General features: G+C 51.1%; 1 protein-coding gene across 5 annotated transcripts in view; it reads left to right on the top strand.

Annotated features, from left to right (window-relative positions):
- The window catches only part of Atp9a (ATPase phospholipid transporting 9A (putative)), a 108031-nt gene that overhangs the window by 40297 nt on the left and 54175 nt on the right, over window positions 1-13559 (top strand). For all 5 annotated transcript variants that reach the window (XM_052184395.1, XM_052184393.1, XM_052184392.1 and 2 more), the window contains exons 5-7: window positions 5147-5205; window positions 6787-6838; window positions 8691-8785. In XM_052184395.1, the coding sequence (XP_052040355.1) occupies window positions 5147-5205; window positions 6787-6838; window positions 8691-8785 (206 nt within the window). The remainder of the gene's footprint in view (window positions 1-5146; window positions 5206-6786; window positions 6839-8690; window positions 8786-13559) is intronic.

Here is a 13559-nt window from a genome sequence, read left to right as displayed (position 1 = left end):
CCACCCCAGCAGCCATTGCCCTGTGTTCCCATGAAAAGTAGACTTGTAACTCGAGGTATGGGGGGTCAAAACCCAGGCCCCTGCGGGCCGGTGCCCTGGATGTGTGTAAGGATGGTTTTCCCTCTTCCGCGGGGTGGGGGTGGAGTATAAGCAGAGCTTTCTGAGTTGTCATCTGCGAGCTTCAGTCAGGGAAACATCTGGTGTCTCCCTGCCTCAGAGACAGGCTGCTCTTATTCTGGGGCTGTCATTCATGAAACGTCGCTTCGGCCGCTGCTGTGAAAGGCGTGAGGGCCGGCGCTGTAGACATAAACAGCTGTGCTCACTGGCTGTTTGTCCCCTCTTATAAACCCACTGCGAGCCTGCTGGGGCCAGGCCGTGAAAGTGGGTGGGGTGGATCTATCAGAAGCCGGTTAATGATCAGAGCTGTGTCTGGAGAGTTTCCATGTCATTTTCTCGTAAGAATCTCACTCCAGCTTCTGTTGGAGTCTCCAAGAAAGAAAGAAAACAAATCAAAAAACAAAAAGCAGTCTTGGGACTGGCGAGGTGGCTCAGTGAGCCAGGGAGCTTGCTGTCAATCTTGACGACAGGAGCTCACCCCAGAGTCCACATGTTGGGCGGGGCTGCCCTCTGACCCCTGCACACTCGGCACATATGTGCTTACACATTGGCACAATAAATAAATACGTAAATAAAAGGCATGTGTGGAGGAGTCTTAGGGCCTAGCGGTAGATTCTGGGTATCGGGCCCCAGAAGGGGAAAGGGTGGGGTCAGGGTGCTTTCTGAGGAGGCTTTGGTACTTCGTCTCCTCTTGAGCCAGCTGTAGACTAGTCAGGGCTTAGTACAAGACAAATGCAGACCCCATGTTAAAATTTAAGAATTAAAAACCGTGTGTGTTTGTGTGTGTATATGGAATGTGTGTGTGTAGTGTGTGTGTATGTGTGTGTAAAATGTATGTGCGTGTAATGTGTGTTTGTAGTGTGTGTGTATGTGTGTGCATATATGTAATGCGCGTGTAGTGTGTGTGTTTGTGCACGTATGTGTGTGTATAATGTGTGTGTAATGTGTATAGTATGTGTGTATGTGTGTTTGTGTGTAATGTGTATAGTATGTGGGTAATGTGTGGGTAATGTGTGTGTTTGTGGGTAATGTGTATAGTATATGTGTTTGTATATTATTGTGCATGTGTTGTAACGTGTGTATAATGTGTGTGTTTGTGTGTGTGTTGAGGGCAGAGGACAGCTGTGGGTCCCTGGGATCACATTCGGATCATGAGGCTTGGCCGCAGACACCTTTACTCACTGAGACACCTTGCTGGCCCTCCAGTGAGGAGTCTGAGCTCCTGGCCTGGCTCTCCCCGCTTTCTGCCCCTCTCCTCCCTCTCCCTTCTCTACCCCTCCTCCTGCTCTTTCCTTTTGGCTCCCTCCTTTCTGGAAGAGAGTGGTTAATACTCGCTTAGGAGTTGTGGATTCTAAATCATCTCTCACTCTGGGAGTCAGTCCCAGCCACTGAAGACTGCTTCTCTCTCTCTCTCTCTTTCCTCCTTGTTTAGTGCCTCACGAAATAGGGCGGGTGAGGCACCTGGGTGGACAGAGGCTCTTGCCAGCAAACTGGACAGGTTAAGTCCTGTCCACAGCACTCATAGAGGGGAAGGAGGAAGCTACCTCCTGAAAGTTATCATCAGCCTCCACACACAGTGTCATGTGCACATACACGTGTGTACACACACACACACACACACACACACACACACACGTGCGCGCACACGTGCACACACAAGTGTGCGCGCGCGCGCACACACACACACACACACACGCACCTGTTACCACCATCCAGCACGTGTGAGGCAGGAGTACGCATTCGATGCTCTGCACATTGCTGCTGTAGCAGGTGTGGATCTAGAGGTCACTCTATTTATTTCTTGTTTCCATTAAGTGCATGGGTGTCTTGCAGGCATGCATGTCTGTGCACCACATGTGCACAGGGCCACAGGACAGTGTCCGATCCCCTCAGACTGGCGTTAAGGGATGATTGTGAGCCACCATGTGGGTACTGGGCGTAAAGCCTTAGTCCTCTGGAAGGGCAGTTGGTTTTCCTGACAGCCAGCTCTCCTGTCTCGGGGTCTCTCTTGAGCTGTTGACCCGTGGCTCGTCCTCCCCACCACCCCCTTGTGACAGTCCCTGCTTAAGCGAGTGACATAAGTGTCCGGTCATGTGTGGGTTCTCTGGTCCGCTTGAGATCTTGTGGGCTGGGCCAGTATAGTTGGCTTGCTTGCAGTGAAGGGTTAACCTGTGGGGAGACCTCGGAACGGCAGCCATGCTGGAGTGGAGGGTTTGCTGAGGTAGAACAGATGGCCTGAAGGAGTCTTAGTGAACTCCAGAATTCAGGACTGGATGTGGAAGGAAAAGACTGTGGGCCTAGGCATCTAAATTGTATTTATTTGTTTGTTTGTTTGTTTATTTTTGGTTTTTCAAGACAGGGTTTCTCTGTGTAGCCCCAGCTGTCCTGGAACTCACTCTGTAGACCAGGCTGGCCTCGAACTCAGACATCTGCCTGCCTCTTCCTCCCAGAGTGCTGGGAATAAAGGTGTGCGCCACCACTGCCCAGCAACATCTAAAATTTTTGTGTTATTTTATTTTATATATATGTATATTCCATATACATATATTTTTATATATTTGTGTCTAGTTGGAAAAGCAACCTACCTCATGCTTCTTATAAAAAGGAAAAGGGTGAAGGATTCAGAAATAAATCTCACTGTCAATAGAACGAATCCCCATCAAGCTGTTCTCCATCAAGCTCACAAACTCGCAGATCCAGGGGTGACCGATTAGCAGTGACTTAGGCTTAACCATTGGTGATGAAGATCTGAACCCGGGTGTGGTCATTAAAGTTAGACCATTGGTGTATATTTGCTAATAGAACCAAAGACTGTAAGTTAAGTTTGGTTACGCTGGGCTGGGCTCCTGAGGAGGAGTTCCCTGGAGCGGAGGGTGGGGCAGGGCTTCAGACACCTGATGTATTGGAGCCCCAGCCCTGCGCCTGAGTCCACCCGAGCTCTAACCCTCCCTGCCTGCTGTTGTTGGCGCCCCTGGTGGAGCAGGAAGGCAAGTCAGGCTAATTTCTCCATTTTAAATTCCACTGGGCCCCATACCTGTAATTTCTCTAACTCTGGAATTGTCTAACCCTAAATCAAAAAGTTTTTTTTTTGTTGTTTATTTTGAGGTAGGATCTCACAATGTAGCCAGGCTGGTCTTGAACTCATTTGAGAACCTCTGCCTCTGCCTCCCAGGGGCTGGTCTTAAAGATGTGCATCGCCATTCTTGATCTTTAAGAAAAGAAAAAAGAGCCGGGCAGTGGTGGCACATGCCTGTAATCCCAGCACTCAGGAGCAGAGGCAGGCGGATTTCTGAGTTCGAGGCCAGCCAGGTCTACAGAGTGAGTTCCAGGACAGCCAGGGCTACACAGAGAAATCCTGTTAAAGAAAAGAAAAAGCAAAAAGCAGTTTCTGTGCGCACGTGTGTGTGTGTGTGTGTGTGTGTGTGTGTGTGTGTGCGTGCGTGTGCGTGTGTGTGTGTGTGTGTGTGTGTGTGTGTGTTGGAACTCAAGTGACTTAGCGTGCAACACCAGCCTAGCCCTTGCAGAGCCTCAGGGATACATTGTTGTTGGTTTGGCTGCAGTGTACTGGCTGTTAGCTTTCAGTGCTTATTACTTTTGTATTAAACACTATCAGGCCTGACTTGCCCTCCTGCAAGCAATACCAGATAGCTACTTGGCATCCTTGTTGTATCAGGGTTAGAAGTTTTGTAGAGGAGAACTCCAGGTAGTGTTTTGAGTGTGCACAGGAGGTGAGCTCAGGTTAGGGTTTGGTGAGTGTGCACAGGAGGTGAGCTCAAGTTAGTGTTTGGTGAGTGTGTACAGAGGGTGAGCTCTGGATAGTGTTTGGTGAGTGTGTACAGGGGGTGAGGTCTGGATAGTGTTTGGTGAGTGTGTACAGGAGGTGAGCTCTGGTTAGTGTTTGGTGAGTGTGCACAGGAGGTGAGCTCTGGTTAGTGTTTGGTGAGTGTGCACAGGAGGTGAGCTCTGGTTAGTGTTTGGTGAGTGTGCACAGGAGGTGAGCTCTGGTTAGTGTTTGGTGAGTGTGCACCACCACTCACCAAACGGCAGGTTCTGCTCTCACTGCCTGACTCTCTTGTTTAATACAAAAGGTTTTGCTGAACCTGGACTTAGTGAGGTCCCTAAGCTGGCATGGTGAGCAAGCCCTGGATCAGCTAAGCTGGGTGAGGAGAACTGAGAGCTCCCTGCTCTGCCCTCTCTCAGCCCTGGGCTTACAGAGAGAGGAAGGCTGTACCTGTTTTCTGTTGTTGTTTTAAGTTTTGCTTATTTATTTTTGTTTTCTCGAGACAGGGTTTCTCTGTGTAGCCCTGGCTGTCCTGGAACTCCCTATGTAGGTCAGGCTGGCCTCAAACTCAGAGATCCACCTGTCTCTGCCTTAGGAGGTGCTGGGATTAAAGGCGTGCACCACCATGTCTCATGCCTGGCTTAAGTCTGCTTAGGTTGTGTGTGTGTGTGTGTGTGTGTGTGTGTGTGTGTATGTGTGTGAGTGTGTGAGTGTGTGAGTGAGTGAGTATAGGTGTGAGCATGCCCCGTGTGATATGTCTGCAGGTGTTGGAAGGTGGCAAAAAAAGGCCACCAGATCCTCCTGGAGCTGGAATCCCTGGCACTTCTGAGTGACCTTCAGAGAAGAGCATGTGCTCTGAGTGGCAGATGCCTCTCTGGCTTTTCCCTAGGTTCTGGGGATGGAATTCAAGTCCTCATGCCTGCGTGGCAAGGACTCTACCCACTGAGCTATCTCCCTAGTGCTGTGCATTTTATCTTGATGATTTAACTTATTGGTGAACAATAATTGCGCTTTGTTGCTTGTTGATTTAGAAACGGTAAGTTACATCAGTGGCAGCCCATTTTTCCCGAAGAGCCTTAGTTCTCCTGGTGTTGTTAGAATGGAGACAGGGCTTCCGAAGCCACTGCAGGGGCAGGGAGGTTCCCTCCTAGTGAGGCAGGGTGGGATGTGGGCGCTCCTGGGCCTTGCTGCCCGGGAGGATCTGAGTGGTCCGAGACCGTGATGGTCTGTTGCTCTGTTCCTCTGCAGGGACCGTAAAGGTGAAGAGTTCAAACATCCAGGTGGGAGATCTCATCCTTGTGGAAAAGGTGAGTTGGGTCTGGAAACTTCTCAGGGGCTGGGCGGCTAGCGGGAGCTGGAGTACTGAGTGGTCCACGAGAGTCCATGAGGCCCTGCCTCGCTCTGTTGGTGGACGGACCAGAAGGAACTCTTTAGGATGCTAGCAGACACCTCTACCTGGGGAAGAAAAACTTCCATTCCATCGAGACAAACACAAAAAGATTTCCCTAAGGTTCCCATATGCTGGGGAGCCAGTAGCCCTGTTCATAACTATACAGAGTATACATTTGATTTTCTGCTAGGTGTGTTTGTTTGGGGGGGTAACCCCCTCCCCCACCTCATGATAATGTCTTTTCTACAAGGCAGCTTGCCACATTGACACTTAACAATATTTATTGAACTCACCTTTGCCGAACTGTTAACCTGTGTATCCTGACTCCTGGGGTCTGCCAGCCGATTTATGGGGAACAGGGTTAGGGCGGGCAGCGTGGAGGGTGGTTAAATGTCTGTGTTAGTGTTTGTCACTTGAGCAGACACAGGCTTGCCTGTTTATTGTCTGTGTTTGGAAGGTGAGAGCTTTTGGGGGTGGGGTCCAGAGAGTCTGGAGATCATAATTGGTCAGAATAAAGAACCTGTCTTACCCTAGTTCGGTGGGAATTGAATGGTGCCCGCTCATTAGATGGTCAAGTCCAAGCACTCAAGGTTAACTGGAGAGAACCCGGAGGGCAGGCTCGGGGACAGAGCCCCACTTGTCATATCCCTTCTTTCCCAGCACAGCCTCACAGACTGCTGCGGCCCCCGGCCTGTGTATTCATTTCTGTTGGTTTATTGTTTCTGAAATGAGGTCTCACTGTGTAAACCAAGGAACTTACAGATGCGCCAGGCGGGGATTAAAGGCCTACAGATGCCACCTGGCCTTAGCTACTGTTCACAACTTCCCTTCCTGGCTGCAAGCCAAACAAGAGGGCTTTGGGTTAGTCCCCAAAATGCTTGCTGCACACGAAAAGGGGACTCAGGTTTGTGTGAAGAGAGCTGGGTGTGGTGGCACCTGCGATCCCAGCACGGGGCAGGCAGAAGCAGGCAGACCCCTGGCAGGTTTTAGATCACATCTCCAAAAAGCCAAAACAAGACAAAAGACAAACAACAATAAAAACCCAAGGATTTCTGTCCTGTGCAAGCACTTGCATGCACATCCACAGACGAGCACATGTACTCTCATGTGCACATACAAAAGGGCGGGAAAGCCCTGTGGCGGGGGCAGAGGCAGTAGAGAAAGCTTGCAGGGCTGCCTTCAGTGCCTGTAGCTAGGGGGTGTGGGGCTGGGCGGGGCAGCTCTGGCTGTAGGTTCCAGAGCTGAAAGCAGGGTTCAGGAGCCTCAGGAATGGCTTTCTCAACAGGGGACTCGGTGGAGGTGGTGGTGGTGGTGGTGGTGGTGGTGGTGGTGGTGGTGGTGGTGGTGGTTGTTAGTAACGTGCTAAGAGCGTGCAGGGTCCTACAGATTTCAGACAGGGTAGCCCTGCGTTTAGTTATGACTGAGGCCTAAAAGAACAGTGGGCCGGGAAGACCCCACCCGTGGCTGTCACGTTAACCAGTTTCCTTTCATTTCCCAGAACCAGAGGGTCCCTGCTGACATGATCTTCCTGAGGACGTCAGAGAAAAACGGTAAGGACACAGGCAGGGACTGTGACCATATCTGGTAGCAGCATCTTTTGGAAATGTCACAGGGTAGACATCATTGTGGGGCCTCACAGGTGGACCAGAACGCCGCTGAGGAAGGGTTCTTCCCAACTCAAAGTGTTTGGGTGCTTGTAGGCCTGTGAATTTTGGTCATTAAAACCAGAAAATTTGACTGGTTATGGAGTCATATGGTTTAATCCCACGCTTGAGAGGCAGAATGAGGTCTAGGAGTTTGAGGCCAGACTCTACATAACAAGTCCAGGTCATTGGGGGGCTACCTAGTGAAACCATGTCTCAAGCCAAACCTCCAACCAATACAATAACAAAACTAAAAGTTTGTCTGGTGACATGGTTGAGCAGGCAGGGCGTGTGTTTCCAGGGACCCTCATGGTGGAAGGAGAGACCCAATCTGCCCAGGTTGTCCTTCAGCCTACATACGTGTCTACACTGTGTGAATAACACCCTCCCTCACAGAACAAAGCAGTGAAAAAAATGTGTAGTAATCATTTAAGAAATAACAGCATGGTAAAGCTGGGTATGCTGATTTATGCCTCTAATCCCAGCTTTCCAGAGACTGAGGCAGGAGGATTACATGGAATTGGAGGCCAGCCTGGGCTCCACAGTAAGGCCCTATTTTTTTTTTAAGCCAAAAACCACACACAAAACCCACATGGTTATCTGTGTTCCTTTACATATGTGTGCGCTTGGCAGGCTGCTGCCAACCCAGCACTCAGTGGAGGCAGGAGGATCAGAAATTCAAGGTTATCCTTAGCTGTTTGTGAGTTAAGGGCACTCTGGGATATCTGAGACTCTCTGATTCAGCCATCAGTCAATCACGTTGGATTTTTTAAGATTTATTTATTTCGCTGAGCAGTGGTGGCACATGCCTGTAATCCCAGCACTCTGGGAGGCAGAGGCAGGCAGATTTCTGAGTTTGAGGCCAGCCTGGTCTACAGAGTGAGCTCCAGGACAGCCAGAGCTACACAGAGAAACCCTGTCTTGAAAAAACCAAATCCAAAAAACAACAACAACAAAAAAGATTTATTTATTTATTATATGTAAGTACACTCTAGCTGTCTTCAGACACACCAGAAGAAGATGTCAGATCTCATTACAAATGGTTGTGAGCCACCAAGTGGTTGCTGGGATTGGAACTCAGGACCTCTAGAAGAACAGTCGGTGCTCTTAACCACTGAGCCATCTCTCCAGCCCCTTATGTTTGATTTTGAAGCATTGTGGATTTGGGGGTTCTGCGTTAGTGGGGGTCACTCTACCATGAGAGCAGGCAGGCCCTGGCATGTTTATTTCAAAAGCCATGTCCTGAGCCCACGGCTCAGCCTTTTTAGCCCCTGTCAGAGTCCTGGAGGTCCTTACTGCCTCCATCCCTACACGCCCGGAACACGAGACTCTGAGATACAAAGCCAGAAACTGATAAAACATTGCATCCAAATTCTGATGGTCCTGAGGAGGGAGGGTCTGGAAACTCCTGCACCCCTGCCTGGGGATGGCCGAAAGGGTGACCATCCTGTGTTGGCCACTGTCCCATCCCCCGCTGGACTTTAGAACAGGCAGCATGGCTCCTTTCTGTAAGGCAGATGATGGCTCAGCAAAGACAAGAGCCTAACCCAATCCTGTAGTGAGTGGTTGAGAGAGGATTTGAACCCAGACCTCGTTCGTACAGGGGGTGGGAAGTGGAGATATATTTTCTCTGCGAGTCGCTGGCCATTAGCGGGCTGTTTCTTCAAGGGCTGCAGCAGGTACGGCCGGGAGCTGCTGAGGGGCTCCCAGCTCCACCCTTGAACTGCAGGCATCAGACGGTGGCCAAATCTCCCCGCAGGGTCTTGCTTCTTGCGCACGGATCAGCTGGATGGAGAGACAGACTGGAAGCTTCGGCTCCCGGTGGCCTGCACTCAGAGGCTTCCCACAGCAGCCGTGAGTAGCTCTTCTCAGAGCACCGTATGCTGGCCACTTCACAGCCTGGTTCTCACACTCAGATGAACTTGGGGTCAGGCGATGGTAGGGGTGGTGGGTGGGATGGCGGGGAGGGTGGGGGTGGGGGCAGCGGCATGTGAGGTGGGGCTGGTGGGGAACTGGAGAACTCTGAGCCTGTGTTGATTCCACTTCCCCGGCTGCAGCCCCGACCCCACACAAGGAGTGAACTCTGACCATGCCAGTTTGCTGCGTTGTAAGGAAAGGCCTTTCCTTCTGCTAAGTGTCTATATCAGTGGCCCTCAGCCTTCCCAAGGTTTCGACCTTCAGTACATGTTGTGGTGACCCTCCCCAGCCATAAGGTTATTTCATGGCTACTTCATAACTGTAATTTTGCTGCTGTTATGAACTGTAAATGTAAGTATCTGATATTCAGGATATCTGATCCACATCGACCAAAAGAGTCGTGACCCACAGGTTGAGCGCTGCTCATCTTGAGGCTGTCCACCATGCAGACCGCGTCCTGGGGCAGTGGTGTGAATAAGAATGGCCTCTGTAAGCTAGTGTGTGGGATGGTTGGTCACAGGGATGGGCGTGACGCTACTTGAGAAGGATTAGGAGGTGTGGCCTTAGTGGAGTGGCATGGCCCTGTTGGAGAAGCCCAGTCTCTCTCCCAGCCTTCGTGGATTGGGATATAGCTCTGAGCTGCCTCTCCATCACCATGTGTACCGCCATGTTCTTAGCATGCTGATCAGAGACTCACCCTCTGAAACTGTAAGTGGCCCCCAGTTAAATGCTTTCATTGTAGAAGAGCTGCCTTGGGCATGGTGTCTCTTCACAGCAACAGAACACTGACCAGGACAGCAGCAGGCCTCTCCATTACCCTCAGCCCCAGGCGCTGTCCCCTGACCGTCGCTGGCCCCTTGCTCAAGGGTGTGGCCGCCTCAGATTGTTGTTTCCTCCAGGAGAGAGGCCCTTTCCCAGGGGTCAGTGCGGCAGGCTGGTCACACAGGCTCCACACACAAGTGTCTCTCTAGCCTGCGGGTGCCTGCATTGATTTTGGTTTTACCTAGTATTGTTTTTTTTTTCCCTTTCTTCCTTTGTTTGCTCTGGGGATTGAACTGAGAACCTTGCACATACATGTACCAGGTAATTTTGTTACCACAGAACCACAGCCCACGGTTTCTGATCGCCTTTGCCTGGCATTCCCTCCTGACCCACTTCAGGCAGAATCCTGCCAGTAGACACCGACTGACCGACCGACCAACCAGTGTGTGCCCTGCCGTGTCCTATGACAAAGAACTAGGTGGCCACAGAGCGCAGCCCCTCTGTAGAGGTTTGCCACAGCAGCTGATTAAAACTTTTTAAAATTTTTTATTTTTTTTAAAGATTTATTTGTTTATTTTATGTGTGTGAGTACATTGTCGCTCTCTTCACACACACCAGAAGAGAGCATCGGATCCCATTACAGATGGTCGTGAGCCACCATGTGGTTGCTGGGATTTGAACTCAGGACCTCTGGGAGAGCAGTCAGTGCTCTTAACCACTGAGCCATCTCTCCAGCCCAAAACATTTTTTAACTTAGTGTATGCTCACACGTCTGCCCACGTGCCACAGCACCTGTGTGGGGGTCATGGGACAACTTGTGGGGGTGAGTTGTCACTTTGTAACCCGCAGGTCCTCCTGCTCACACTCAGGTTGTTAGGATTGGCCGAGAGTGCCTTCACGTACTGAGCCTTCTTGCTGCTCCACGCCAGGTGTGACGGAAAAGTTCAGAGACCAGCTTCCCACAGCATCTGGAATGGCTAAGAGGAACGATGCTCTTGCTGGGCTCAGTGGAGAGGAGGGGCAGACGCCTCATCTCAGTGATGTCAGCATGAAGATAGTCGGGCCTTCCACACTCACTGGCCATAGATGCCCTTACTTGGTTCATTTTAAATAAGAAATTCCAGAGTGAGTTTCTGGCTGTGCTCCTAGAGCCCTGGCAGCCTCCCTGCCTGTGAGAGGGTTGATCTGAGGGCCTGTGTTTCATTTCCTGGTAGAGTTTCCCTAGAGGAAGGAACCTGATCCTTAGCATGATTGGGAGGTTTTGGTGCAGGAGTCGGAAGCAAAGATGGTGGAGCGCTCTGCAGCCTCAGATTGGAAGCGCCTTCTGGTTTAAGAGACACTTTCCCCTTTGAATGGCCTAGGCCCTCACTGGAGACATTAAAAATACACAAGATCCTGTTGGCTCCGGCATCAGGAGACAGTAATTGCCTTTTTGGGCCTGGGGAATCAAGAGGAGCAGTGGTCTGGTGTTTTACTTTTTTTTTTGTAAGAGTGAAAGGATTGTGTTGGGACTGAAGCAATCTAGCAGGGCTATTGACTCAGGTACCTCATTAGTCTGTTCCTGGTTAAAGAACTATGGAGAGCAGAAAGCCCGCTCCCTAGCCTCTCCCAGAGAAGCCTTATCTTCCCTCCAGAGGGGATTCCATGGAGTGGGGCTGAGCTCTCCAGACCTTCCTCAGTGCTCTGGGATTGTGCCTTAGGACCCGTGCGTGGGTGACGGTTTATGGAGATAGGACATTCCATCCCTGCTCCTCTGACTTTCCCAGCTCAGGGTACAAGGAGATCTCCAGGTTTCTTAGCAGTCCTGGGATCCACAGTGCCTCCTGTGCAGCGCAGCCTGCCTGAGGGGCTGAGGGGCGGCCAGCGGCCTTCACTAGTGACCAGACCCTTCTAGTTGATGTTGGTCGCCCCCAGTCTGCTTGAAGGCCTGCTTCTTTTTGGAATTATTTACATATTTACTATTTTTTTACTGTTTTAAGTCAGGATTATAACTTGTAGCACAGGCTAGCCTCAAACTCCTGACCCTCCTGCCTTTGCCTTTGCCTTTGTCTCTGCCTCCTGAGTGCCTGCATGCCTGGGCTTAAATCATTCAAATTGTCACAGAGATCACTAAAAATTTATTATTATTATTTTGCATTTGTGTAATCTTGCATGACTGTCTTGAGGCATCCGTTTCCTTTACCTGTGTGTGCACTGGGCAGGCGCGTGCAGTGTATTAGGGATCATGTTCACTGTGTGTGCACTGGGCAGGCACGTGCAGTGTATTAGGGATCGTGTTCACTGTGTATGTACTGGGAAGGCGTGTGCAGTGTGTTAGGGATCGTGTTCACTGTGTGTGCACTGGGCAGGCGCATGCAGTATTAGTAATCATGTTCACTGTGTGTGCACTGGGCAGGCCCGTGCAGTGTATTAGGGATCATGTTCACTGTGTGTGCACTGGGCAGGCGCGTGCAGTATTAGTAATCATGTTCACTGTGTGTGCACTGGGCAGGCCCATGCAGTGTATTAGGGATCATGTTCATTGTGTGTGCACTGGGCAGGCGCATGCAGTATTAGGGATCATGTTCACTGTGTGTGCACTGGGCAGGCGTGTGCAGTGTGTTAGGGATCGTGTTCACTGTGTGTGCACTGGGCAGGCCCATGCAATGTATTAGGGATCATGTTCATTGTGTGTGCACTGGGCAGGCGCGTGCAGTATTAGTAATCATGTTCACTGTGTGTGCACTGGGCAGGCATGTGCAGTGTATTAGGGATTGTGTTCACTGTGTGTGCCCTGGGCAGGCGCGTGCATGTGTTAGGGATCGTGTTCACTGTGTGTGCACTGGGCAGGCGCGTGCAGTATTAGTAATCATGTTCACCGTGTGTGCACTGGGCAGGCCCGTGCAGTATTAGTAATCATGTTCACCGTGTGTGCACTGGGCAGGCCCGTGCAGTATTAGTAATCATGTTCACTGTGTGTGCACTGGGCAGGCCCGTGCAGTGTATTAGGGATCATGTTCACTGTGTGTGCACTGGGCAGGCCCGTGCAGTGTATTAGGGATCATGTTCACTGTGTGTGCACTGGGCAGGCCCATGCAGTGTATTAGGGATCATGTTCACTGTGTGTGCACTGGGCAGGCCCATGCAGTGTATTAGGGATCATGTTCACTGTGTGTGCACTGGGCAGGCGTGTGCAGTGTATTAGGGATCATGTTCACTGTGTGTGCACTGGGCAGGCACATGCAGTATTAGTAATCATGTTCACTGTGTGTGCTCTGGGCAGGCACGTGCAGTGTATTAGGGATCATGTTCATTGTGTGTGCACTGGGCAGGCGCGTGCATGTGTTAGGGATCATGTTCACTGTGTGTGCACTGGGCAGGCCCGTGCAGTGTGTTAGGGATCATGTTCACTGTGTGTGCACTGGGCAGGCCCGTGCATGTGTTAGGGATCATGTTCATTGTGTGTGCACTGGGCAGGCGTGTGCATGTGTTAGTAATCATGTTCGCTGTGTGTGCACTGGGCAGGCGTGTGCATGTGTTAGTAATCATGTTCGCTGTGTGTGCACTGGGCAGGCGTGTGCAGTATGAGTAATCATGTTCACTTGTGTATGCACTTGCATGTATGTGTAATATTAGGGATCATATCCAGGGCCCTGAAGAGTTTAGCCTGGTGCCGTGTCCCCGAGCTGCTCTTACAACTAGGCAGCTCGGTTTGCTTAGCTCTCCGTTTGTATCTCAGCTGAGCCCAGGGCCTCACGTGTGCTGGGTGACCCCCCTACACTGGGCTGTATCCACGTGGGCTGGGTGACCCCCCTACACTGGGCTGTCCACGTGTGCTGGGTGACCCCCCTACACTGGGCTGTATCCACATGGGCTGGGTGACCCCCCTACACTGGGCTGTATCCACGTGGGCTGGGTGACCCCCCTACACTGGGCTGTATCCACGTGTGCTGGGTGACCCCCTCTCCCC

Source organism: Apodemus sylvaticus, chromosome 5, assembly GCF_947179515.1.
Source record: "Apodemus sylvaticus chromosome 5, mApoSyl1.1, whole genome shotgun sequence".
NCBI lineage: Eukaryota > Metazoa > Chordata > Mammalia > Rodentia > Muridae > Apodemus > Apodemus sylvaticus.
This window is presented reverse-complemented; position numbering and strand designations above follow the sequence as displayed.